Source organism: Copadichromis virginalis, linkage group LG20, assembly GCF_057382275.1.
Source record: "Copadichromis virginalis isolate Kocher_CV1m ecotype Utaka linkage group LG20, C_Virginalis_male_GT1.1, whole genome shotgun sequence".
In the NCBI taxonomy this organism is placed as follows: Eukaryota; Metazoa; Chordata; class Actinopteri; order Cichliformes; family Cichlidae; genus Copadichromis; species Copadichromis virginalis.
Genome location: NC_140637.1, coordinates 18,505,554 through 18,532,923, shown reverse-complemented (window position 1 = coordinate 18,532,923; position 27,370 = coordinate 18,505,554). Strand labels below are relative to the sequence as shown.

The 27,370-nt window shown below is 38.9% G+C and overlaps 1 protein-coding gene across 3 annotated transcripts; it reads right to left on the bottom strand.

Moving 5' to 3' along the window:
• Nucleotides 1-5,205: 5,205 nt before the first annotated feature.
• Nucleotides 5,206-24,704, bottom strand: LOC146684624 (chemokine-like protein TAFA-1). Of its 3 annotated transcripts, XM_085444433.1 has the most exons (7): nt 24,297-24,704; nt 23,092-23,252; nt 7,609-7,749; nt 6,302-6,426; nt 6,025-6,111; nt 5,789-5,869; nt 5,206-5,661 (listed from the first exon to the last, which is right to left on the bottom strand). In XM_085444433.1, the coding sequence occupies exons 1-5, from the start codon at nt 24,350-24,352 to the stop codon at nt 6,079-6,081; spliced, it is 516 nt and encodes a 171-aa protein (XP_085300559.1). In that variant the 5' UTR covers nt 24,353-24,704; the 3' UTR covers nt 5,206-5,661; nt 5,789-5,869; nt 6,025-6,078. The 3 variants fall into 3 exon arrangements, with proteins under 3 accessions (XP_085300559.1, XP_085300558.1, XP_085300560.1); XM_085444432.1 differs by having other exon boundaries at nt 5,206-5,869; XM_085444434.1 differs by having other exon boundaries at nt 5,206-5,869; nt 23,092-23,233; nt 24,297-24,359.
• Between the last annotated feature and the right edge of the window lie 2,666 nt (nt 24,705-27,370).

Here is a 27,370-nt window from a genome sequence, read left to right as displayed (position 1 = left end):
GTGTCATTGTATATTTGCTTGAGTCAGAAAATGAAGTTTTTTTCCCTTTACTTGCATCTTATCGTCATTTTAGGGGCAAACAAGGACAAAAGTGTAACTGTGTAATGAGCGCCTTTATCCCCTGTCTGAACTGTCGACATATGATGTCCCCACTGAAAACACACTTGAGCAAGGACCATGTGTTCAGCTTTCATATCACGACAGCCTAATTTTAAAAACTATTTTTAAAGTGTTTTGTATGGGTAATTGTGATTTACTGTCACTCTCCATTAAAGTCAAGAATAAGGGTGAGGCCAGGGTGCTGGGGAGGAAAATAACCCACAGCAAGACACCGCAGTCAGGGAGAAGGATCGGAGACGAGTTGGTCGCTGCTCATTTCACGTCCTTTGTCTCAACGGATGACGGTCACATTATGTCACTGTCTGCTTTGAAACATGCAAAACACAGAAATCTTCAGATACGCAGATATGAGCGCACTATTATTCCTGAATAAAAAAAAAATTATATATATATATCAGTTTGAGGACCAACACTGTGAATGGGGGATTCTAACTCATTTCACTGTTGACATGAGAAGTCTTTCCAATATCTCCCAAAGGCACAACAGTTTTCATTTTCAAGGCTCAGACATTAGAAACTAAACCACCAGCCCAAATCCAACATAAATAATAAGAGCACACAACACTCTTACTCAGCCTGCAGGCAGTTCCAAGTCATGGTAAGTCTGTTCAGCTTCCCCACAAAGCTAAACCATTATACTAAACCTATTTTTGCATACCTGTAGTTATTGTGTACTATATGCTGTGGTGTTCACAATAGCCTGACAAAAGGCAAGGGAAGCTCATCTTTAATTCAAGGCAGGTTTTCTCTCACAAAGATAAATCCTCTTCCCACTTATAAGGGTGTATGAGTGGGGGTGGGGGCTCCAACTATTCATCTCTCTATTGAGCAATTATTTAGCCTACCTGTATCTTCTGCAATTTTAGAGAAGGATTCAATTTTATGTTTCTTTTAGCCATTTAGCTGCTGCTCTACCCAGAGTGACACTGAATTGCTAGAACTGATCCTCTGCCATAATGACGGTGTTCCAGCGTGCAACATATGGCCAACACTTGTCACGTTCATTTCCAGACAGTCATGTAGCAGGTTGCACCCTACTCACATAAGCACACCTGGAAACCGAGCATTCTGTCGTATGTGTCACCACAACACAACGTGATTCTGCTGGAAAAACATTTTTACGCCTCTGATTTAATTTCCTCTTGTTTGCCAGCATGAATACTTTAAAAAAGTCATCCCTGCAAAAATGTAAAATGTCAGCCGAGTGCCTCTGCATTGGTTTGATATAACTTGATATAAGCTAGTGGAACAGACACTGTGCCAGTGTCATTGTAAATCTGTCTATGTTTTCTTTGTGTGATCAAGTTGTTATTCCTTTGTGAGGACCTAACGGCTTGAAAGGCCTGGTATTCTCGGCATGAATCATTTAGATGAAAGCCTGAGGAGGAGGGGGGAAGGAGCATGAGGCACCTGATGTCAACTTTAATTAGAATCCAGTTTGGTCCGCGTTACCTTGACTTTGAAATCCTAGAGTCCTGCAGGGGAAGTGGAGACAGTTCCACGGTTACAGGATGTGATTAGACTGGATAATCTTGGCGATTGCTCGATGCCACAGAAAACCACTGCAAAAACGAGTTAATAACTTTCACTTTGTTAAATGCTTTTTTCCACAGTATGCACTCCATGCCCCGCAGTTTCTCGTATATTTACTGAGTGCAACAAGAGCTGCAGTTGGTTTTTCTAGTATTAATTAACAGGCAAGCCCTGCACTGATCTTCACACAATCAGATAATTATTGGTGCGTGGGGGTTGTCTTGATAGGAATTATTACAAATTTAAAAGCCTATCATCATTCCCAGTTGTTCAAAGTTGTACCTTGATATTCATGAAAACAGAAAAAGTGACTTCCCAGTGCAGACAGTGGAACATGACTAGACTCTCTGAGTGTTTTGAATGAAATGTGTCTTTAGAACAAACCCATGGGAGCTCTAAATCCCAGGTGCGTCATAAAAAGAAGTCAGGGCACATCACCATCACTTGTGTCTTATTTCTCACTGTTCTGCTGCATGATGTGAGACATCAGGGCCTACAGCTTTAGCCCAGAGAGCCACTCCACAGACAGACAGAAAAAAGGAGGCTGCTGACATCGTCCACACTTTATGCCCGTTTAGCAATCCCATTTTGGACATGCAACATTATTTCAAATGCTAGTTAAAAGTCTGGCAGCCTGGGGGAAATAAAAGAAAGACCTAAATAATATGTTCATGAATTCAGAGGGCCATGTATAGCAATCACTGCTGGCCCTGCTGCATGTTGTAATTTCAGTACAATAAATGATGGACATTGTGCTGTAATTTGGCATCTGTGATTATGCTGCATGAGTCTCAGTGCAGACTGAGCCAAAAATTAACATGTGCAAGGACAGCAGGGGAAAAAAAGAGATGTCTCTCTTAATACAGCCACCCCTGGATTTACAGTAAAATGCTGTCCCTTTAAAAAACACATTCTTTGTATAAAGGTCTTCACTGAATCAAATCTCTGCTTTTTATGGCAATGAGTGCAAATTCTTGTCAAAATCACAACATGTAGCAACCACTATAGCTGAGTGTAGTTGCTATGCAAACAACCTCTCCATGTTTTTCATTGAGAGTCAAACTGTTGTCTCCCTTCCTGGCTAGCTTGTATTCAACCTAATTTTATACTGCATTCTTGCATAAGTCTTTTAAAACATTTTAAATTTAGTTTTGGTTTGTAAATTTGACTACTTAGAAAGTCAAAGAATAAATTTTTACTCTTAACATTGGAAGCTGTATTTTGTTTAAGGATATTTACAAATACCTTCAGGCACCGGGTAAAAGAAATCCCAAATAAATTAATATTCCATAGATTGCAGTGGTCACTACTGTGGTGCATTCAGCTACCTTTCAGTGTTTTGTACCTGGGCAAACTTGATCTTTTCTAGACAGAAAGTAGATGTCTGTGAAATATTATAAAAATACCTTTGATATTGTGACCTCCCCTGTCTAAAGGGCAAAATATAAAGAATTGTTTTAAGTAATTTATAAGGGGCTAAGGCCTCAAACGGGATAAGGATTTTATGTAACTCATGGGAGTGATTTTTGTTCAGTGCTACATGAAATGATATTGTGTGTTTTATCTTATTTAAAGTTCAGATGAAATCCTTCCTGAGCTTAAAAGTCAAATAAAACATCTATATATTAATATTTTTATCTAATAGATGAGTGATCCAGAGTATTCTAATGAGCGCACAAGCTGTGCTTTTCAAGAGAGCTGAATATCAGTGGAAAGCAGAAAATAATGAAACAAGTGGAAGGTCCAGGAAAAAACAATTTTTCCTGAAGATGGATGACACACTGCACAGCGACAGCAGCCACGAGTTCCTCCTGGAGTAATTCCTGAGGGAGCAAGGCTGTGAAAGCAATGGCCAGTGTCCCACTGAGTGCTGCATCAAAATGTTGTAAATACAGGGGAGCAATGCTTGTTTGCCATTTATTCATGCGCGATTGTCTTGCCTGTACAGGGAGCAAGAGTGACTCCAATTAATGACCTGTGTGTTGAGCTGAAAGAGGCTTCTGTGAAGGGTTGAATAGCACATTCTCAGAAAAAGCAATTGTGATTAAAGAAATAATATTAGATTTTGGAAAATATGCTTATTCTTTTAGATATCCATAAAGCTTAAATAACTAAAATATTCATGGGCTGTGGGAGGAGGACCTACCAAGCAAATAGGGATCATGATAATCCCAAATAGCAACACAGGACATGCTGCTTAACTTTAAAAAGAAATGAAAACTAACCTGTCTTTATTCAAAAGTAAGACCCTCTGCTAAGCAGCATCTCCAAAAAACTAAACACTGAAAAGAATGTCAGTGTCCCTGAAAGGTCACCATGACTCCCGATGTGTCTTTGTCAATGCCTGTCCATATGCTAACACAATCTAACAAACATTTTATTAGAATTAAAAAACTTCTGTTGTTGTAACCAAAAAAACTTAAAATCATTTGACATCTAAAAACATAGCAATCTGGAAACTTATTAAAAGAAAGCAAAACCTGAATTTTTAAATCCACAAATGCGCAAGCGAGGTTGAAACAAATGAACCTCAGGACTAGTGTTTGAATTGCACTTTGGAGAATATAGAAGTATAATGTTGCTGTAGAGTTAGTTACGCTGTAGGCTCAGAGACTGTATATAAAAGATGGATGTAGGTGTTGTGATTATCGCTCAGAAGTTTAAAGTTTAAAGACTTGAGATAAGCATTATGCTTATTGTCTAATTAACTTTTTTCTACTCAGAAGAGAAGAAACTGAAGTGTGCTTACGTCTTTCCATTCCCTAAACGACACCCTGCTTTACTTTACATTTGTGTGCAGTTTACGAAATTACATCACACTATATTAAATAAGACATAAACTAGTGATAGAGGCCATAAACCCATCAGCTAAGCGGTTACTGAGGCCATAAATTAAATTGGAAATGCAGTTAATTTCTCCCAGACTCATTTCTTCTAGCCTTATACACAAGCACGATTTCTTTTTGTTTCTTTCTTTTGCAGTTGGAGGAGCTGCCCCCTGCTGGCTATAAGAGCAAATGCCCTATTGGCTTCACTTTTCCAACCTGTGGGTTACATCCATCCTTTTATATAAGTCAGTGTGTGGGTTACAGCTAGACAGCTCAATGGGCTATTAGGAGTTTCTTTTTAAAGCTGACCAAAGAATGTGCACACAGCTGTAACTACATTGCTTTGATATCAGAGAAAACAAGGGGAGGCGAGTTCTAAGTGTCATTTTCCCCCCCCTGCGATTTCTCAGTCGACTTGTGGATTTTTATTTGCGATGCACATAGCAGTACAGAAGTGATCATTTCCTCAGGAAGTGTGAGGTGCACTGAATCTAAAATATTATTTTTGGGGGGCTTTGTGTTCATGTTTTACTGAGTGGCAAAGATGCACTCGCATGAGTAACAGGAACACTGACTTTAATGAAACTTCAGCACATATCAATAGATGGCTTCATATGTACAGTATTACCATTTGAATCATCCAACACAAATAAGGCATTTCAAGTTTTGGAAATGGTTTAACTGGTTTCACATGTTTTGGTGAATCAACAGGTTTTAGGGTAGCTGACATGTCACCAAATTTAATTGGTAAAGCAATTTAAGAGGTTATCAAAGGCATACACGTACCACACAAACAAATGGCAAAATGTATCAAGACACACAAGCAGTATTTGTAAAACATCTTCCTCATAATGCATTTGTTTCATCCTAACATATTATTCGTGAACTCATCAGACTTTGGCTCTTTTGTGGGTTAGAAGGGGGGAAGGTTCACCACCACCATAAATAGTTCATGTACACAATGAAGGACAAACAAATTATGTACAATGTTTTTCCTCTAATATTAAAAGGAGTAAAGAAAATCCTGAGGGCTGTCAGCTTCTGCACTTGCTCATCCCATGTCCTTTGATATATTCCTCTCCTGTTTGGTGCTTCGTAGTACACATCTGTCTTACTGATGTCTACGGAGGGACGTCAGATTCTCTCCAGATATTAATCCAAATGCACAGACAGTCTCGTTCTGTCTCAGAGTTGGAAAAAAAATGGGGAAAATGTATTCATTACAAGGTTATGATGAAGTTTCCTGCAGGCAGCTTTGAGCAGGAGCCTTGAGCAGAATGTGTTTTATGTATTCTACATCTTTTTACACTTTGATTTGAGAAGTGTCTGCATTTCTTCAAGCAACAATAGGTTCATTGTCTCTTGCGTTAATTGGTCCTACGACAGTGCTGAAATGAGAAAGAAAGACACATTTAGAGGGCTATATGCTAAGAGTTAATAGCACAGAAGAGAGCACAAAGTCTGTGTTTTGCTCTTTGCTCAGTTCAGAAGTTGGAACAGTTGGGAGAAATTAATTAGTAATCCAGTTTCCCAGTAAGCTGACCTGCAAATTATCCTCTGCACCTGAGGTCTTCACTTGCATCCCTTCTGCAAAATGCTAATATGTTGATGTTGTGTATGGCTGAGTGTTCTGACAAGAAAAATAAGGAAGGAATTAAGAGGTTAGACTCAGTTGTTAACAAGTCAATTTGCACTGAAAAGGAATCCTGCAAAGTTCAATGTTTTGCTGATGCCACAGACAGAGTCACTGAATGCTACACTTTTCTTCCACATTTCTGCTATAATATCATGAATCCTGCGGTCAAGAGAGGTTATCTTACCCTTGTGGTTTTGATCTTGTTCCCCGCATAACACATCCAGCCTGAGTTGTCAGGGAGCGTCTTACATTCCTCCCCCTCCAGGCAAGGCTCCATCTCACACCACCACTTCCCAATTACTATGGATGCTACAGGCAACAAAGACAAGAGAAATAACATAGTAGGCAAGTAAAAAGCCCCAAACTGAAAAAGCCTGAAAGCACAGCTTTGGTGGTTAGGAGATTTAAGGTGAAGTTGTCTAATTCTAATTATCTATATGTTACGTCAAAGCTATCGGTAAGTAATGTGGCTGTATTTGATAGCTCTATATGCTTTGGACAAACCGTTTTGGTGAAAAACTATTGCTTTACATTGTATATCCTTTAAAATGTGGCCTCTTTATTAGATGCAGTTATACATTAATACAGAGGCTGGAACTCAGGCTTTTCATTGAGTGTAGGGATTGGTAGGTGTGACTGGGACTTGACTTTAATGCACACCATATCCCTGCCATCAGAAGAGAAAATTGCCTTAAATACAGGGTAAGTAGACAGTAAATGGTTTGCAATGTGTGACAGAGGAAAAGAATGTGTCAGAGCTGACATGGAGAGCACTCAAATATCCCTCAGTCTGCTCAGATATTGCAGTAATATTTGCAAAAGGGTTTAAGATAAAAGCTGCAGGTGAGAGGTTTCCTAAAGCCAATATGTGTTTTAGTTGTGTCAGACCCCGACACCAAATTCATTTCTTACAAAGCATTGAGCTTGTGTAGGAGACATTTGTCAAAGCATGTGTAAAACCTTCATGAAATATCCACAAGGTGCATATTTAATCAACGCCTATTTTGTCTGTGTCTCTTTGCCTTATTCTATTTTTTATTTCTGCACTCTTCCCTGAGGTGCGCTACATTTGGCAGATGTATTTGACTGTCTTGTGTCGGAGTAAAGCTCACCCCTGCAGAAACCTTCTGCTGTCTGTCAGCAACACAATTTGTATGTGGCGTTATCGCAGGTAATGTTAATCTTATTTGGGACAAAGCATTGCACGGGTGACTTCAGCCTTTTGAGAGATTTGCACAAATCTCTGTATCTTTACAAAACATATTTTGTATGTAAAACAGAACATGCTTGGTAGAATTCCAAGGGGGAAGCATCAAATTTCCCACGTGTGGGACTAATAAAGGTTATCTTATCTTATCTTATCTTATCCTATTCTTGCAAAGCAGTCACACACAGAATAAATACCATGCAATCATAGGACAGAATTAGTAAAGCCGATATTGTAGATTAACCTGATATTTTTTCTTCTTCTTTGGTTATAAAAATACTCACCGTCGACACATGAAGGCCTGTTTCTAGTGGTTCCAGCTACCTTCCCTGGCAGACAGGAACACTTGACCGTCTGTGACCGCTCCTCAATACGATTCTTATTACAGCATCTGTGAGCAGCAATTACCTCACATGTGCCCCCTTCTGATAAGAAAGAAAGAAAAAAAATGGGCTACATTTAGCCATTAAGTTGAGCTGCATTTGCATTCTAAACACTTAACTCATTTGTGGACATTTGCGGATTCACTGCTGGAAAGTTACTAATTTAGCTGAGCTCCGTGTTAACAATTATGAGGTTACTTGAGTAGTTTACACTAATCTTGCTGTTTGGAAGGAAATATTTCTGCTCACCTACATTTAACTGATGATTGTCGCTTGATTAATCAAAGAGACAATTATTAGGTTTTTAATCAACAGCTGTGTTTTCAAGCATGAAGTATTTTGGGGAGCAGTTTCTCCTGTGAAAGCAGACCCATTTTAAACCTAATGAAGGTCATTTTAAACATAGTTATTGACAAAACAGGTTTTCTAAAGATGCTATTTAGCTTTCTGAATGGAATGGCTTTTTCCCAAATATCACGATATTAATAATATCAGATTCACAGTGAATTTATTACATCTTTAGTTATGCTTTAGATAGTACATATAACCACATATGATAAGCTTATAAAATGCTTTGGATTGGCCAAGCTTGCTTCCATGTGACTCTTTATTAAAAGAGCGGTGTATGGGTCGGACCCCTTCTTATCTCTCAGATAACTATGATTTTAGTTTAGATATATAAAATGCTCATCTATCTATCTATCTATCTATCTATCTATCTATCTATCTATCTATCTATCTATCTATCTATCTATCTATCTATCTATCTATCTATATGTGTGTGTGTGTGTGTGTGTGTGTTTATTAATAAACAACAACTGTCATATTTATGTTTCTGCTCATGATTTTGAATGCTTTAAAAATGTCCCTTAAGGTACTTGAAAATGATGTATCTTGTGTTTAATCTACAATGTCCATATTCATGAATTGTTTGTTTTTATGCAGCAAAATAACAGTAAAACATCACAGAAGTTTGCCGTAAACCAGAATAATCATTCCTGTGCTTTACAGTCTTTGAACAAGCGAAGCCCCTGCAGCTTGGCGAATGTGAAATGACGATGAAGAGATGTGTGAGAGCGGGCAGAAAAAAGACATCTATTAGCAGGAGGAGAGGCCTGCTTCAGGGTTATCATGAATATGAACACTGCATCCACCATGCAATTATCGCCAAACTACTGGCTTTGCCCTGAGGGATGTTAGAACTGGACGAAACGGACATGACCCACCTCGGCCTCTGGCCTCTCCCACCCACTGCGCTCAGACTCTCCAACATATGAGAGCTGTGCAGCAAAGGACCATCTGACAATTACACCCGTCAACATGACAGAAGATCAAGGAGGTTGCAGAGAGAAAGAGCAGTGAGAGGGGGAAAGTATCTGGTACACTGCCAGCAAAGTGATTTGAAGTAATGTTTGACAATGAGCTGTGGGTTTGTGAAATGTGTCATGGCTAGATTTGCATATATTGCTTCACTGCATTTGAATATTTTGGTTAGTGAGGTCCTCTTGATTCCTAGTAGTTTCTTCGAAGCCTTGGACACCATCTTAGCAGAAAACCCGATGTTGTTTGGTCATCGGACAAATCACTGCAATGAAACTAATGAAACTAACCATAAAGCAATCAAAAAAGATGGGGCTGTGTTAGTTGTGAGATGATTCAAAGACCTTTCTTTCACCTTTCTTTGAAACTTTTGCTATTGCATATAATCAGTGATTGAATATTTACTAAGTTGTTGTTAAAAAAAAACAGCATACAATTAAGTAACACTCAACCAACTGTTTCATTTGTTTATCAAGAGAAAATAACAAATATTTGCTTGTTCTAGGCTCAAATGATACACTGAACTGGTGAAGGGATATCTTTTCTCACTAATTAAGGCAAACAATGAGGACATGGTTCATTCTACAGTTTGACTACCATCTGACTGTTGTTGCAGCCATAAACCCTTCTTTCTTCTGGCATTTCCTGTCTATATTTCCTGTCTTCCTCTCATGCAGTCATAAAGGGAACAAAATGCTAAGAAATATATCTGCCCTGGTACTTTTTTAAGAGTAAAATAAATCTGTGTAATAAATATGGTTACCACTCTACTCACAGTACAGCAAAGCACTACCTATTGTCAGCACGTGTGCACATTCTCAATCTATTGATCACTATTGCACTCTAACTTTAAAATTCCTTTTCCTATATTTAATTGCATTATAATACCTTAAAACGCCAAATCGGGGCGACGTGGTGCTCACACTGAGCTCTGAAACTGAAATATGAAGAGGTCGCATGATAATTTTGGATCACTTCTAAATAAAGGAAGAAAAATGTGATTGTAGGGATTCAGTTTTTAAGTGGAAACTAAATTCATTCATAAGGCAGCTTAAATTTAAAAAAAGGAATAAGATCAATCTTGTGAGTCATCATCTAAGTTCCGGGGGGATTAACCAACACGGACCCAGGTGACCTACTGGGTAAAAGTAGATCACTGAACTTCTCACTGTGATTCTCTAATTTTTACCTCATTGCATTAAGAGTCATCGTTATCTTTTCTAAGTGTGTAAAGCTTCAAAAAGTCAGATTGGTATAAACTTATTTGAAATTGATTCAGGATTCAGTATTTCTCCCGGGTTGATATTCAGCATATTTACAATCCCCGGTTGTGAATCTGCTCTTGCGGTAGCAGAAGCTAGTTGTGTTTATTAATAAACACAACTAGCTTCCCATTAAGGGACAAAATGAATAGTCAAATTTCAGACCATGGGAAGGATAGAATTAAAAAAGTTTGTCATTTTCTCGCTTCTTGCCAAGTCTGTGGAGCTTCTTTGGGTTATCATAACTCCAGGTCGTATATTTCAGAAAACATAAACAGCCTTTGGTTTAACTGAAAAATATCCAAATTCTGTAGCCAGTCTGAGCGAATATTGCCTGCTGCCTGATGCACTCAACAAAAGGGCATGTCTGCACAACGTTAATCGTGATGTACCAGTGGAAGCAGTGGGGCATCATTTGAAAACAACAGCCCACAGGGGTTTGTTCTTCTTAATGCATCTCCTTAATTGCATAAGACAGCCCCAGATTTCTTCTTTGATCTATTAAAAACACTATTCAACAGAATTAACTTGCATTGCTTGTTGCTACCAAGCACAGCAAAGAATAAGGATACTCTATTTTTGGAAATCATCACCTCCGAAGAATACATTAAAATCGAATAAAAATGCAAATCAGTGTGGTATTTCCAGCTGGCAGGTGTACTGGGTACCTTTAAACAAAAGCTAAGCTTACACTGATGAATGCTTTTCAACTTCACCCGTGGTTTCAGCCTGCAAGTACAACACGCTGCATGCTCCAAGACCCCATCATTGCATGATAAATATTGCAGAAGGAAACGAAGGATAACATGGCTGGATATGAATGCTCTCTTCAGGTAAGGGCTGGAGTCATGCAAGGGTATAATTGTTTTCTGTATTTCCATTTCTCCTATTATCAGTCTTCCAAATGACAAATGGCTTTTGACAGTGTGTGTGTCTGCCAGTGTGTGTGCGTGCTCATGGTTGTATTGCCTCTACAAAAACATTTTGATTGACAGGGAACAAGGGTCACACAGAAATTGTCATTCATCAGGTCAGAGGTCACAAAGAAAAAGGGTCTCAACTGGAGCTGCCCTGATTTTGCTGCCATGCTCCCTGCTCCTGCCTCTTCATTACTCTGGGCCAGAAAACCTGTATAACCTGCACTCAACAGGGCACAACTCATTTTCAGGCTTGGAAGAGCTGGGGAAAAAATAATTCTGCTATATTGTGGTAAGATTTCTCTAGTGTTGCCTGGGAAGGTCTGTTCCTGGTGTTGTTTGGTTTCTTATGGCGATTTATTGCATATGCTGACCTTTGTTGATCTGTTATGAGAAATAAATCCTTGGAACAATGAACATGCTTTTGATTGTGTTTGACATTTTCTAATTCTACAGTTACAGATACAATGTAAATGATTAACGATGAACAGGACATCAATGATACTGAAGTATTTACCAAATTAAGCATTGAAATTTAAAAAAAAACATACGGAATCACACCAATTTTCTTCGAGCATATGAGATAAATGTTTACATTAATACTGGACTGTATTTAAGAATAACTACATTTACTCAAGAGAGCAAAATCTATGCAGCATAAGCTAAGATTTTACTTTTTCATCCTTTTAAGAGTCTAATTTGATCCTATATTTGCCAGAAATCAATTTACATCTTTCATTAGCTGCTGTATACCTAAAAAATGAGAGCGCTGCTAAGCCTTAGAGTACATTAGATCAGAGCTGTTTTATCAGCAGAAATAACTTTTAAATTCTTCTCAGCTGTTTTTTTTTTTAAATTTCATATTAAAAGTACTAGTCATACTGTACAACTTTGTGCCTTCAGTGCAGCTAAAGGACCTGTCTTCTGTTGTCTTACTGCTTTATTGGTTGTGTTTGTGTTACACTTTTATCAGTCTATTACTTGATATTCAAAGCACTTTTAGAGCTTCTTCCCTATGACTTTATACATTTTCACATTTAGTTTAACATCTACAAGCCATAAAATTTGATCAAAGGGTCCAGGAGAGCTACAAATGGATCTAATGGTGAGATCATTACCTTAAGTACTATACAGAAATGCTTGTAGAAAAATAACTGAATTGTAGATGCAGTGTTGGAAGAAATATTTATGTATTTTTCGCCCAAAAGCAACATACTGGTTTCCAAGGTCAAAAATGAATAGCATACCCTATAGCCAGCAATAATATACAATAGGTCTATCTGATGTGTTCTTATAATATCCTCATATGCAGCAGAAGTAAATCATTATCAACACTTTCCTGTCTCACCCAACTTTAGAGCTTCTCAACGTCAGAAAAATGATACCAAAAACTCATAAAAAAGGAGAAAGCAGAAAAGGTTGAGGACGATTCGTTCTGGATTCATCTGAACTCCATGATTTTCGAAGCACCTAAAGCTTGATATGTCTGCAAATCAAGATGTAACAGCGTGTTGATAGCTAATGTAAAATTAATTTAATACTGATTTTGTGAAACACAAAAAGCAGAAAACAAAACATTTCTCTAGCACTCTAAACAACTCCTCACAGAGGGTTCTGTGCAGAACAAGTTTACCACATGGAAAAGTGTCAAAACACTTAAATGTAATGCTATTATCTACACAAATGACAACACCTGGGATCCGCAGCGTCTCATCTGCTCAATGGACAGCAAGTGTCGTTCAGTCAATGCTCTCCGGCACAATGAGTCACGCTGGAAGCCAACAACACTGCATCGAAATTCGATGAGTTATGGACAGCAAGCCTGGTTGAAGGCAAATGCTGTCAAATCATGCGTGACATGAACGCGTAGCACCGATTCTGAATTTCTGTGGATCTGCGGTCCTGCCTGCCTAATGAATGTGAGCAGGGTTCATGTGGGACCAGTAAATGGTTCTTCAGACGTGATGAAACAGCTATTGCGCAGAGGAAAATGGTCAGTTTATCTCAATAGAAATGTCACTACGCAATAAGTATGCAATGGCTCGCTGTCTACTGTAATGAGCCCAGACTGTGGGGTTGTCTCTGGAGACACTGATAGCAAGTATACCCTCTGAATGACAACACTCCTCTGCCATCTGTTTCAGGCATTCAGAACTGTGTATACATGAAAAATGTTATACGTGTAATTCATATAGGGAGTCTGAACACCACGATTTAATGAACAGTGAATATAACCGAAAGGAAAGCACTGAAAGTAGTCACTGTTACACTCCATATACAAACCAAATGGAAAGCCTAAGGGACTCAATTTAGCAGATAACCAGTTTCTCTCCTGGGCTTTGGGTTCCATTGACTGGCAGCCGGTGGCACTCTGTGTACACCCTGTTCTGAATGTGTATGCTTGCACAGTGCACAAGTGCCATGTGACAATATATCTTGATAACTGTGTGACATCTGAATAACTCCAAACAAGCTCAGAGCTGAGTCCATGTCACATGGAAGTCCCTGGAAAGTCCGTAGTTCCTGTGGTTAATTATTTTGTAGCTCAAAAGTCATTTATCAGAGACAGCGGGCCCTGATTTCCCAACCACAGAAGTCCACGTTTTAGAGCACCATGCCTGTCACCTATTAATGGGAAATGCATCCAAGGTGACCCTTAATAGGCTTCACTTTCTCTGTGCATGCTCTCTGTAGACATCCAAGCCAGCAGGGTACAGCAGTTCTGTTGCTGACAGGAAATGGGAGCGCCAGATTAGAGAATGTCAAATTAATGCAGATGGAAGACAGTGAGAGGCACAAAACATGTGACTGCATGGTGTCAAATTGAGTGTCTATTTTTTTCCCTGCCTTCTGCAAAAACATCTGAAATCCCTGCAGTACTGTTGTTATTCTAGACATAAATGCTGGGGTGAAAGTGAGTGACATATTGCTCGATACACTCCGAGACAAATTTGTTTTGAGTCTGGAGAAAATGCAGAGGAGTTGTTGCAGTGTAAATGAGATTTCAAACAACGCTCGAGTAAATTTGAGAATTGCAAATGTTTAAAGAATTAACAGAATTTGTCAACAGCTTTAGGTATTAATTGCTATCAATGCATATTTAGGTTGATCTTTTTTTTCTTCTTTAAAACACTTGCATGTTGTAAGTTTACAAACGTGTGCGCATGTGCTTGATAGAAAGGGGGTATCAACACTGCCATTTTCTACTCTGAAAAGGCACTGTCCATGACAAATAAAAGTACAGATATTCATGAAATATGCCCGGTGGTTTTGACAGCATGTCACGCAAGAAGGCCGTTAGATTGGTCTTGTGCAGTGGGCCAGACATGGGTGATACTTTATTGAAATGCCAAATGACTACTCACAGTGCAGAGTGTGCTTTTGTTTTAAGATGCATGAAAACTGCATGTAACAAAAGAAGCAGTGAGTAGTGGAGAATGGGTTTCTCATTTGCATCTGAGCCTCAAAGTCTGTCGTCTCGTGTTGTCACATACAAGACGGGACCGGGACACTGGCGACACCGTGGTCCTGATCAAGGATATTCCGTGCTACTTTGACTCTTCAGTGAGTTGGTCCCACACATGAAAAAGGCCAGTGGTTATGTGTTTTTTATGGTGTGGCATGTTGAGCATGACAGCAAAGTACAGCAATCACACAGCAGCTTTCATGTCCATTAAACACACATAAAACAGGCTATGCTGTTGTTGCACACGATTACTGCAGAGTTCTCGGAAAAGGAGCGCACAGCAAAGAATGCATTGTAAAAATTTGTCTTCTGTCAGTGTGATGTCATTCATTTTTAAATGTCAAGCTGTTCCTGTCCTTCTATCTAGCTTTTTTTTTTCTCTAACTCGCAAATGTCCAGAACTGGTATTTCATATTTTTAGATCGCTTGCTCAGATGAAAGAGTTGCATTCAGCAAGAAGAAAAGCAAGGAGAGATAGAGCCAAAGCAGAGAGCCTTTAGAGAACGGCTGTTCGCCTCTGATGTGACTGCTGGCTGGCCCTCTCACTGCCAACCAGACAATCCACCCTGGGTGCCGATGTGGTAGCAGCATGTAAACTGTGTAACATGAGTAATGAAAAGATTAAATGACCTTTCCTGACTGTTCTCTCAAGAGACAGTGGCGATTATTATGTAGGAGTGCCGATAAGGGGAGAAATATGGCAGATATTATCTTTGCTGGCCGCCCGTGCCAAAGGATCAACATTTTAAACACATCTTCCTGCCATTAAGGATGATATAGGACATTTGTTTTGTATATTGAAACATTTTAAATGCATGCATAACATGCTTTAAATTAGACATTGTAGATGTATTCACTTCACTGACTGCCTCATAAAGTTCTTGTTAATTTGCTCGATACTGGACCAGATTTTAATGTAGACCCTTAAAAAGCACTGTCTTTTTATTGTAATTTAATTTCTTCTGGTGATGCATGACTTGAAATGTCTCATTTAGTCTCTCCGTCATGTTCTTTATATTTGACAAAAACATAATATCCCCACTTTCGTCCCCCATTTTCACACATGCATTATCCAGTCTCTGCAGGAAAGGTAATTGGATCTGTGGTGTAAATATGCCAGAAGACTTATAGCACACCAAGGAGATATTAGGAGCAGAAAAAAAAAATAAAATCTGCATGAGAGCCTGATAAACCCAATATTAATTACTTTGCTTATTCCTAATACTACCCTCCCCCTTGGAACCAATTAGCAAGTTGAGATGCTTCTTTTCAGTTTAATGAGGTCTAAGTAATGATAATGAATTTCATATTCCTGCCAAGCATTTAAAATAGGCTACCACAAAGGCAATGCCATGTGAAATGATCTCTCAAGCATAATTCCCAGTCTGCAAGAAGTATTTCCTTCATTGAAAAAATCAAAAATGTGGAAATGAGGTCCCATTTTTAACACTACAAATACAGAGCATGAATTAATAGAAGTAATATTTCTTCACCACGATGCTGTTTGGGTACCACAGGGGTGTTAGTTAAAAGAGACTCTGAATCTGCAGTCTCAGTTTTAGCGAGATTACTTTTTTCAACTCGATCATAAAATCCCCAGCATCCAAATTCCACAGCAGCTGGCCAACAGTGAAGTGACAAAATCATCTAAGGAGCAAGACGAGCATGAGGTCTGCCACACCTCAAAATCCTTTGCAAAGAGAAAAAAAAAACCAGGCTTTGTGACAAGGTCTACATCTACACACCCACAATGTGGCTAAGCTGGAAAACTAGTCACCAGGGTAGAATTTTACATTGGCAGAGAGTGCATTCGCCCAAGCAATCCTCAGCACACAAGAGACACGAAGGTCTGAACTTGCTGATATAATGTTTACAAACTCTGGGGGCGAGAGCTATCACTAATTCACTGGTAGTTTTTGATTCCTGGGGAAAATGTTGAATTAAAGTGAACGAGTGCTCACACATGAACACTTGTGCAACCACTGACATCAGCAATTACAGTGAAGTGCCGTGATGGTGGGATCCTTTCCAATGTGAAGGCTTGTTTTGATTCACTGACATAGGAACAAAGGATAAAAAGGCTGAATTGATTTTTTCATGTCATTAATAATGAGGAATTTGAAGTGCTGTCACGGTGCCTGGCAAAACATTTACTGTAGTCTATTATCCTGTAACTCAATGGGCTTACGGGCCTCTAAAAGGGGGCGACATTTTTGGCTAAAAACAACACAGAGCCCATCTATGTGGCTGCAAAGTGGTACTCGCTTTCCTCTTATCATCTTATTAAAATAATGGTTCCAGAGAATACAGGTTCACAGCCGCAAATTCAAAACCAAGATATGAAAAAGAAAACAAAGAGAAGCTAAACAACTAACAGGAAGCACAAAAATGAGCAAAACAACAACCAACATACACAAGAAGAGGCACAAAGTAAAAACCAAGATATAAATAGAATACAAAATGAAATGCAGTAATGTTATTTTTTCAGTTTGGGCGTCTTGCCCTTGGGAGTTCTGGGGGCATGTTTGTCTCCAGGGTGCCACTAGCTCTTATCTATTCTGTGACTCTGGGGTATCCAGGGTTAGAGATAGCAGATAGTTATTCTTTTAGTTTCTTATTTAAATATCTAAAGCTGAAAAAAAGAGAAAAATATCTAAAGCTAGTTATTTTTGTTTCCAAGCAATTTAAATATTATTCATGTGAAGTTTATTATTCCCTCTAATAAATGCATTTCTTTATCTTTGTAAGTCACCCAGCACCACGAAACAACTCTATTCCAACATTTGTAAAATCATGCTGTGGTCTAAAGCAGATGTACAATTTAGTGTAATAAAACTTTGATACTAATTACTCCCAACATCATCATCATCCATTAATTGATGTGAAACTTTAATTGTTTGCATAAACTCATTTAAGAAGCAACTAATTTATTTTCAGACACAGATAAACTTGCTCCATAACTTTCCCGAACTGTGTTTATTATTAGCAAAAACACTCATTCGGTTTGCTGTTTTCACACAACACAAAGGACGATGTCTGTAGAAGCCGAGTTTTGTTTTGGACTATTTCTGGATTAAAGCAAACTGAGCACTTTTATCAGGATTCGGGGTTTCAGAGTCAACTATCCTTGAGCTATGTCAGCTGTCATAGCAACATATTTAGAAAACTGCTGCTAACTACAAACAAATCCAGGGTCTAACAATCTAGCTGATGACCCCAAGAGGATGCACTGCTTCTTATACCCAGCAGAGACAAATTTGTTTGAAACAATCCAATAATAATGTCATTCGGAGGCAAAACGTGTTCTGCTATTCTAAGCAGTTATTAAACAGTAGGCTTTCTTAGCAGAGCTAATGTCTTACAGAAGCAATTGGCCACGGGCCACAGTTCGTATACGCAAAGTTCTAACATAAATGTACTAATTTTAGGAGTAACAATGCATTCTGTTTGTTCCTCAGGAGCTTCTTTGGCTTAGTGCAAAAACTATTTACATGCAAGCTTTCAAGTAGGAGTTTAAGCCATAAGCATTTGGCATTTTGTTTCTTAGTGATGGATTGAACTGAATTGTTAGGTGAACTCTGTTTTACATCACTAAACACAGACTTTAGAGCAGTGGTTCCCAAAGTGGGGTGCACTCTGAAGGACAGAAGAATGCTATAAAGTGTATAGACTATATTATAGACGATGCATTTCTAATAGTTGTATTTTATGTTACTTTTTTAAACACATCAAAAATTCGCAGCTGCCTGTTGTCAGTTTGGAGGTGTGACCATAACACAGTAAAGGGGCTTCCTTGAGCGAGGGTACACACAGTCATCTTTAGTGACAGCCTAAATGAGACCGAAGCACCTCTTTATTGAGAATCTGTTGATATGACTGGACGCTGTGTTTCATCGGACTTCTCTGATTAACTGCATCTTTGTAGGTAAACAGAGACAAACTACAGATGGATTTTGTATTCCAAGTCACAATTTACGTCTACAGACATGCTTTTTTTTAAGGAAAAAGAAAGCATAAACCACATTTATCATACATCTTTTCATTCTCAGCTGTTTTCCCATTTTAACCCGCCGTGATCAATCTTAGAATCAGGGAGTCTATGGCCTTCAAATGATTAAATCAAATTTCCAAGGGTATACTTTGGCTTCAAGGATATTTACATAATGTCCACTTTGCTTAAAACATGCAGTATATGCTCCAATAGACTTTAGAGTGCCTTGAGGGTCTTGAGGTATGCAAGAGTGTGTTTTCTTGTTTTGGCTCGTTCTGGGTCACTGATATTATGAATTAAGGCAGACATAAGGATGAATAAGTTTACTTAGGTCACTTTTCTGTCACATGTAGTAGGGAATGATGGGAATGAAAGACTTTTACGTTGGGATGGAGGTTTTTAATGGCAGCAGATCTAAAAAAGCAAGACATTGAGGTAACCGCAGATGATGAGGATTATATTTATTTGTGTCTGATGATCAATGAGATATGACTTTGACAGTGCTACCTCTCAGATAATGAGGTTCACGGCAAAATAGCAGGCTGCTGCCAGCAATGTAATGACCTCAAGATGTGACAGATTTGCAATTACTGTTCTGACTCATGAATGAGTGCTATTAGGCTGTTACAGTGGCCTATTTGTAATAGGTTATGTACATAAACATGGCATATAATGCACAGTGTTAAAATACATCAATAAGTTCTTAAAATGTAGAATGTTTTTGTAAAGAAACTGAAAGACGTTTTTAAAATAAGGTCATTATTCATTAGTATCATGTTCTGAAAAGTTCGTTTAATTTCTACTTTAATTTGTTACAGTTCTCTAAAGGCCCGGAAGAGAAAATTTAACACTGCAGCCTTTATCAGGAGGATAAACTTTGTGAGCCATTAACACCTGTGTTATTAATACTTGGGAAAATTTGGCTTCGATAAGAAATAGCCGGTGAAGTCATGAGAGAGAAAGAGAGAGAGAGAGAAGCCTGGCAAATTAATTAAGCTGTGGGCCACAGAAATTCATTTTGCATATAAGCGTTGTGACCACAAACCATAGCCCGGCACAGAATTGGCAGAAAGACTTCAATTAAACATGCTGTTTAAACAAATATCCACAAGCTTAGAGGAGTACTCTCTTATGAATAATTCATAGGCTAAAAGATAAATGGGAAATACTAGAATATGTAAAACCTATTTGTAGCTGTGAGCATACAGTAATAATTAGGCCACTGATTGTCCTCAGATTCATTTACTTAAGAATATATTTTTCTTTCAGGGCTAACCAAGGAAATTACATGAATACTTTCTAAAATATGATGGCTGAACAAGCTTTGCCTCAGCTTTCAGCAGAGCCATTAAAGCGGGAAATCTTTTTAGCAGGCGGTAGAAGAAGTTTCTGGTGTTTCACAGAGTGGCCGATGGTCTTTCAGTATAACAGTAACATGTGTAACAGCATCAGGACAAAGTGAGTTTGCCGAGTTCCAGATGTGGCGAAGCCTCGGGCTGAGGCTGCACGCCACTTCCCATTGGCACTGCAGCAGAGCAGCGATGACACTAGTGAGAGCGTGGTTGAGAGGAGGTCTAGGGGAGGGGAGGAGGAAGATGTATGTCAAAATAATGTGCCTCCAGGATGCCTTATATAAGGCTATTAAATTGTCAGTGTCTAAAACAGTGCATAGTGGATACAACCTTTGTTTGTGACATGTTTGTTTCATTGTGAGCTTTGCCAGCGAGTGGTTTCTTTTGTTGAGGCACACAGAAAAAAGTCCTGATCCTCTAGTCCCCACTAAAGCTGCAGAATGGGAGACATGAGGGATTTATGTGGTATTTTCACTCTAGGAAAAAAAGGAGAAACTATAGTTTCACTCCATATATTAGAAGAGAAGATATTTAAGCTGCTTAACACTGAAATTTCATCGATGTTTGAAGGAGCCATCTTAAAGAGGAAGAAGGGTAACTTTGCAAGAGTGCAACATGTAGCATGCGTGACTTAAATATGAGCAGATTTTAACATGCAAGTGAGCTCCTTCTGCTTGTATCCCCAGTTCTGCTGCTTTGCATATCTTCTCTTTGTATGCATGTTCACTCACAGCCAAATGTTTTACAGTAACCACAAGATAAGAGATTATCTGCACGGCGTTGAGATTCAGTGACCTTTCAGTTATGAACAGTTTGACCCTGCCGAGCCAAATGTTGGTGGGAGTAAGTTCACGAGAGAGCAAGGCCACCTCAGGCAGCCACTATCTACTGTTTGTTGTAGTTTTTGCTAACACCTCCACATGATGCACTGCATCACCAATGGCACTATTTCTTCCCCTGAATGTAGACTGCTGCTCAAAAAATTCAACACACCTTTGTTCCCTCTGAACTGAAGCATGTATTTTGATCTTTAACAAATATCACACAACATCTGAGGTGCAAAAGTGTAAATAGCCATACCTGCACAGGATTTTTTAAATGTATTTTTAGTATCTTAGCTTACATTTTAAAATCATTGCCAAGTTATGGGGGTTATTTTTTTGTTTGGTTGTTTGTTTACCAGGTCAGAGTTTTAGACAGAAAAAAAAATTGTCCATCTGCGATTCCTCTCGTTTCCTCTGGATATGTTCAGGGTCAAGAAATACACAACCCCAAATAAAAAGCAACATCTCTGACCAGGCCTTTACGGATGCAAGACAAACACAATCTGTTCTCTTTTGTGCACTGTTCACGCTCTTTGCACCAAATAAATACAGCACCTCATGAATCATACCGCAGAGAGCAACCCTGCCTGTACCAGGAAGGCGGAGAATAGCCCTAAGCATATCTGAGAGAGTGGCAGGCAGCAATCTGTAAGTAGAGCTGTAGGGTGGAAAGCAGGCCACCTTGTTCGATTCACTGAGCACACACAGGCACCTAGTCAAGGGTCATCTAGCTAATGGACTTCTGGACACACATTCTTTGCAATAAGGCTGCCAATATGTCAGTGGATGAACAGGACAGGTGCTTCCACAATGTCAAAAAGAAATTATTATTGAAAACACATCTGGAGTGTGAGACACAGTGCTGATAATAAATCTCTCAGATGCCTGTTCACACAGCAGCCGATAATTCATCAACAGTTTCAATATGTTTAAGAGATATAAAGAGCAGGTCACAATTAGCTGATTCCAAAACCACTACACATGAATGATTTGATATACGTCCGGGTAGATCTAAATTCCTATTGGCAAGGACACAACTGATCTCTCGCCCTCTGTAATCTTGATTTCCTCTGGTAATACCAGTCACCGTGAACTCGTGGCATTTTGCTGCCTTTAATGATTGGCCCAGTGGTCTGTAGCCAATGGCCTTCTTGCCACCAATTCATGACCCGTCAACCCCAATCCTCCCACCAATCCAACAGGCACACAACACAGCACAGAACAAATGTTCGAGTGTCAGAATCAATCCAGACAGGCATCCCATCCTCCTCTCACTGGCAAACTGGCATCTCATTTGTGCGGAAGTGAGGTCTATGGAAAAATGGAATGACAGGACATTTTCCCTGTTAGTAAGACGGGGACCTGAAGGATTCAAATTGTTTCTTTTCTCCAAAAAAGGACCCGAACGCACAGTTGAAATATTAATTCAATTTCCTTTTGTTGATATGAGACCACCTATGAGAAGATATCCCATTTGCCTGTGTTTTTCCCCTCTTCTTTTATATATTTTTCTACGTCTCCAATTCACATGCACACACCTGAGTGATGAAATGGAGGTGTTGGAACGGGAAGTCTTCTGACTCACAATATTGAGACTGTTAAAAAGACTTCTTGCTGATATGCTTGAGGTGCACCAGCGCATAGAGGAAATAACAGACACTCAGGACCTGCACATTCATGCAGCTACTTCTCCCTTTGAAGTTCTGACAGCATTGAGCTTCCTCTTCTCTGTTGAATTCAGAGATCATAATTATTTACCATAACCAGGGCTCACGTCCGCCTGATGAAAACAAAAGTCCGACCGCAATGCTTCACTCATATTCCATTCAGTGCAATTTCACAGTCAACACAATCGCACAGATCAAATTGAGGGGGAGCAGTGTAGCATGAATATCAACCGTAATAGCTGAAGAAGGAAAAAGCAAAGGCATTCATTGTTTATCTGTGTGATCTTCAGTAGAAGTTCTCAAGCTATGTGGTGCAAATCTTAATGAAAGTCAGCCCCTGTGCAATCTGCCTGCTAAATAATTTGTTAATCACTAATATATTAATGAAATAAAGACTGAAATAAAGTGGGCTAATATTTTCTCTTAGGAATCTAATTAAACACTTAAGCAGCCAAACCCAGCATACAGTAGCAGTACTCAAGAGGCAATGGAAATAAATGGAGATGATTCAGAATGTATTTTTTGCAGCCATTTCTATGCTGTATGTGTCATGTCAAATAAGAAAGAAAGTACAAAAAGACTCACCAATCATATGAATTGTGGTCCGCCCAGGCCTTGTCCCAGGATGCTGTTGGATGGTGTCGTAGAAAGTGGCCTGACACAGCTGGATGGCAGTCACACTGACCCAGAGGCACAGGCAGAGCAGCCAGGACATGACAGGACACATCTGCTGAGGACCAGTAGAGCTGGAATCAACCCATAATGCATTATGTCTCAACCTCTGACCTCACTCTCCCTCACCTCCACTTCTGCCCCATCCCCTGTGCATGCACACTTCTGGAGTCTTGAGCAAAAATGAATACATTTCAATTTTCTTTTAAGCACTTTTGTCGGTAATTTGACCTCAACGTCCCTCAGTGGAGATTTTTAGTCATCAGAATTTATCATTAGCATGATTATATAAGTATGAGTTCTTCACCATTTCATCTTCCTACTTTGCCCTGTCTTGTCCCTGAGCCACAACACTGCAAATGTGGAGTGATCCCTGGGGACTTTTTCCCATGCAGCAGAGATTTCCCCTGACAGGCTGACTCCCTTCAACTCCTGAGCTGTGCTCCTGCCTCAAAACCAAAATCAAACTTAAAGAAAGATAAGATTTTGCAAGCAGCTGGCTGCCGTGGCTTTTCTGTATCTGTCACAGTAATATGACAGTGACGTGGTGGTAATAGGAATCAAAAGGCTTGTAACGTCTCACCACGCTGTTTAGATAAGAAAAAAAAAGGAAAATATAGAATTCACGGCGAGGAATGCATCTGGTCATATCAAAATGGAAAAGGAAAAAATATTTTTCTAAAAACATTCCTTCCCTGAAATTCATTCATATCAGGATTCATTTATTAGGTTTTACATTTTAATCTAATTTATATATTTCAATGACAAGCCCTAAAAAAAACTTTTATCAAATCATAAGTAAGAAAAAATCTCATTGGTAGTCCTGGGTTGTCTTTTCTGTCTTTTTATTTATTGATATTGGTTTTGTAAATGTTAAACTGGAATAAAATAGATAATTAGCTAAACAGACAGTGCAATTTTAAGCAAAATCAGTATCATAAAATAAGATCAAATGTATTTAGATTTTCTCAACGCTGTATCAGAGAGTCCAGTTATTCTTTATGAATGCATATTTCACAGTTTCCATTCTTTTTCTTCAAAGACTGATACAAAACCTGAACATCTTAACAACGACAGAAATTAGGTTTCACTCAGAGAAGAACAAAAGATTACCTTACCTGAGCAACCCAAAAAATGAGTGTATAAATATCTCAACAGAATGGCATAAATCCATCCATAATTCTGCTCATGTTGATCCCATCCAATAACTGTGGATTTGGCTCAAGCAGGGAACTCCGCTGACTCTGTCTCCCTGCTCCACACTTTGATAGCAACAGTCCGGTGTTTCACGAATGACCGTCAAGCCAGAGTCAGGAAATAGATTTACAGCTGTTTCAATTCCACCTTTGAATTATCACTGCTTCCCCTTAAAGAGCTGCTCCCAGTGACACTGAATTCATTTGCCCCTTCGCATTTATAGGCACGTGCAGAGTGCTCCTTGATTAACTGTAGTGGAATCTCTTCTTTCCCCGTCTGCATCCTTCCAGTGAGAGGCAGCCTCTGAACAGCAGCGCTCGCTGAGTCCCTCCTCAGCGAACACTGAGAGACAAATGTTCACGTACAGCTTGGCTGAGTGTAAAGAGTGTATCACATGTCTTAAAGCCAGACTGCCTCTGGATTAGATGGCATAGTGGGATTCCATCTAAACAGATGCTTCTAACAAATGCAAATAAGGGAAACTGGTATCACTTATGTAGCTGTGACCACGGGATTAGCAATTATTTACATTTAGAATGCATTTATTTTTCATCCGAGGCAACAGTTCATTTTATTCTTTTATTCTTTTCATCTTTAATTGAGTGTCTCAAATCTGTCTACATTAGGGTTTTAAAGACACGCTCAGTGTTTCTAGGTGATTCAAAATTAATCTAAAAATCCTGACCAGAAAGTCAGGATGTTATGTTACCAAGTAACAAAAGATTCGGGAGAAAATAAAAGCAGTCCTCAGCATACCTTTATTTTGTTGTGGGGAGGTGTATAAAAGAAGATGAAGAACATGTTTCCACATGCTCAGAAGAAAAGAAAATTGAAATTGGGTTGTTTTGAGAAATAAAAATGTCCATTCATCTGAAGGCAATCTTCACCTACTGTTGGAGGGAGTTCTTCAGTACACCATTATGGAGATATAATGATGATCATAGGGGGGTGAGAGCTGTAATATGAAGTAAGTCAGTTCCCATCTGGATGAGTGGAAAACAGCTAGATCCTCCCTGTTTTCCACCACCTTCATTATATGGTGATCTCTACTTTTGAATTGTGTCTAGATGTTTTTTTTTTTTTTTTTAATCACTGGCATGCAGAACATGCCCAAGGCCTGCAGCTCACACTGCCATCTCTACGGCATGGAGACATCACATTTTATTTTGATGCTTGCTCAGGAAGACAGGGTGCATTCCCAGTTCAGGAAGGAGCGAAGAATACCCACAGTGAGAGAAACTGCAAGAAACTGCTGGAGATGTATGCACGTTACAACACAGCATTAATGTCTGTGGCTTTGGCAGAGTCAACTGTGTGGGGGTTTGGGACATATAGGAGAAAGCCAGGCAGCATAAATTGCTGAGTTGTTCAGAGCAGAACAATAGTTTCCAGAGATGAGGAAGTCATTAATAGTTTATAGAGGTTTTTGCATGATGACACTATTTTTTAACAAAGGGCTGAACTTCATTCAAGTCACCTGCTTCACAGGGAGATTGTTGAGAAATATGTGAAATTCATGGAGCACACTGGAGACTGTGTATCTCAAACACAGAACCCTGAAATCAATACTGCCATTGATCTTTATTCCTGTGACTCACACAGACAATTACCCAGAACCCAAAGCAAGACGGGGGCATATGGTCATAGTTAAATATTTGCAAATGGTGTTAGTGATACCGTCAGATTACTTTTTGATATGTGACCAAGTAGCATGAATAACTTAAAATGGATTATTGAAAGTGACTTATTCAGTATAGTATCAAGAAAAGGTGAAAGATGCACCATTACGTCTGAGTACATCTGATTAATGTACCACTGAATCAACTGTTAAACATTTACTTGTCTCTGTGACTTTTATAAAAGTCTATATTAATTCTCTGAACTGACAGGCAATCACTGCATTCAGGAACGACACAAAAGCGGTACATGTGCAAAGGACACTCAAGTATCAAAAGCGTATTGCAACGTGAGACTGAACAATTATTCTGACATTGACCCGACTGAACCTGGTACTAATGCATCCCTGATGTCCAACTACTTGATGAATGGCTAATAATGAATCTCTAAACATGAAATAAATTTAGACACACATATACAAACATGGTCACGTGCACACACAAACAACAAAGCCACACAAACTATGCTGTCAGCAGACTGAAAGAGGTTAGAGCCTAGTGATGTGCAGTGAAGAGCTTGTTTGCAGCCCAGTCAGAAATAATAAATCTTAAACATAAGCTACATAAACAATTTTGGTATTTTGAAAGTTGTGGTTTTGTTGTGTTTAAAGCCATCTACAGTATTATGAAAAAGTCTCAAACTGCTCCTTTAAATTTTTCTTTCAAGGAGCCAGACTTTTTTTTAAGCTATTTTAAGCGAGAGTTCTTTAGGCTCTCTAAAGGTCTTTCAAACATTGGGTGCTTTTCACTCTTTTTCAGTCTAGTCCTTGTATCTGACCTTTTTTTTTTTTGTTAAGCCACTTAACGCTGACCTAGTGTACGAATCATTCAAGTGAGGTGTCTACATATACAGTAACAGACAAATCAAATCTTTAGACACTTTGTGACTAGCAGCCTGTTGCAAAAAAAAAACATAATTCACTCCCACTTCTTTAGCTGAAAAAGGTTTCAGTTTGTCCTTCTACTGTTTACTGCAGCCTCGTCTAAAATGGTCTCACTGAAAGGTTGACTGTGAAAAAGTAATTCTTAAGGAATGAAAACAGGGTGAAAAAAAGACTGAGGAATGCCAAATTACACAGGAAATGTGCTGGGAATAAGTAACAATAGGTCTTATAAAGTGATGAGTGCAAATGTAAAATTTTTGGTTCAAATCGTCATTAATAAGTTCAGCGAGTATCATCAACCATTTTTAACCATGCTGCATTTCAGTCACTGGAGTTGGGGATGTTGTCAAAAACACAGAAAATTACCATCAGATTTTTGTCCACCAAGCAATACCATCTAGAAAGTGTCTGATTGACATAGGCTTTATTATTTAG

Excerpts from the sequence above, each read along its gene's own strand:
- LOC146684624 (XM_085444432.1), bottom strand. The coding sequence starts at position 24,352 with ATGGATTTATGCCATTCTGTTGAGATATTTATACACTCATTTTTTGGG. Across the intron at positions 7,750-23,091 it reads GACCACAATTCATATGATTG|AAGGGGGCACATGTGAGGTA; the intron begins GTGAGTCTTTTT and ends CTTTCTTATCAG. Across the intron at positions 6,427-7,608 it reads CAGGCCTTCATGTGTCGACG|CATCCATAGTAATTGGGAAG; the intron begins GTGAGTATTTTT and ends TGTTGCCTGTAG.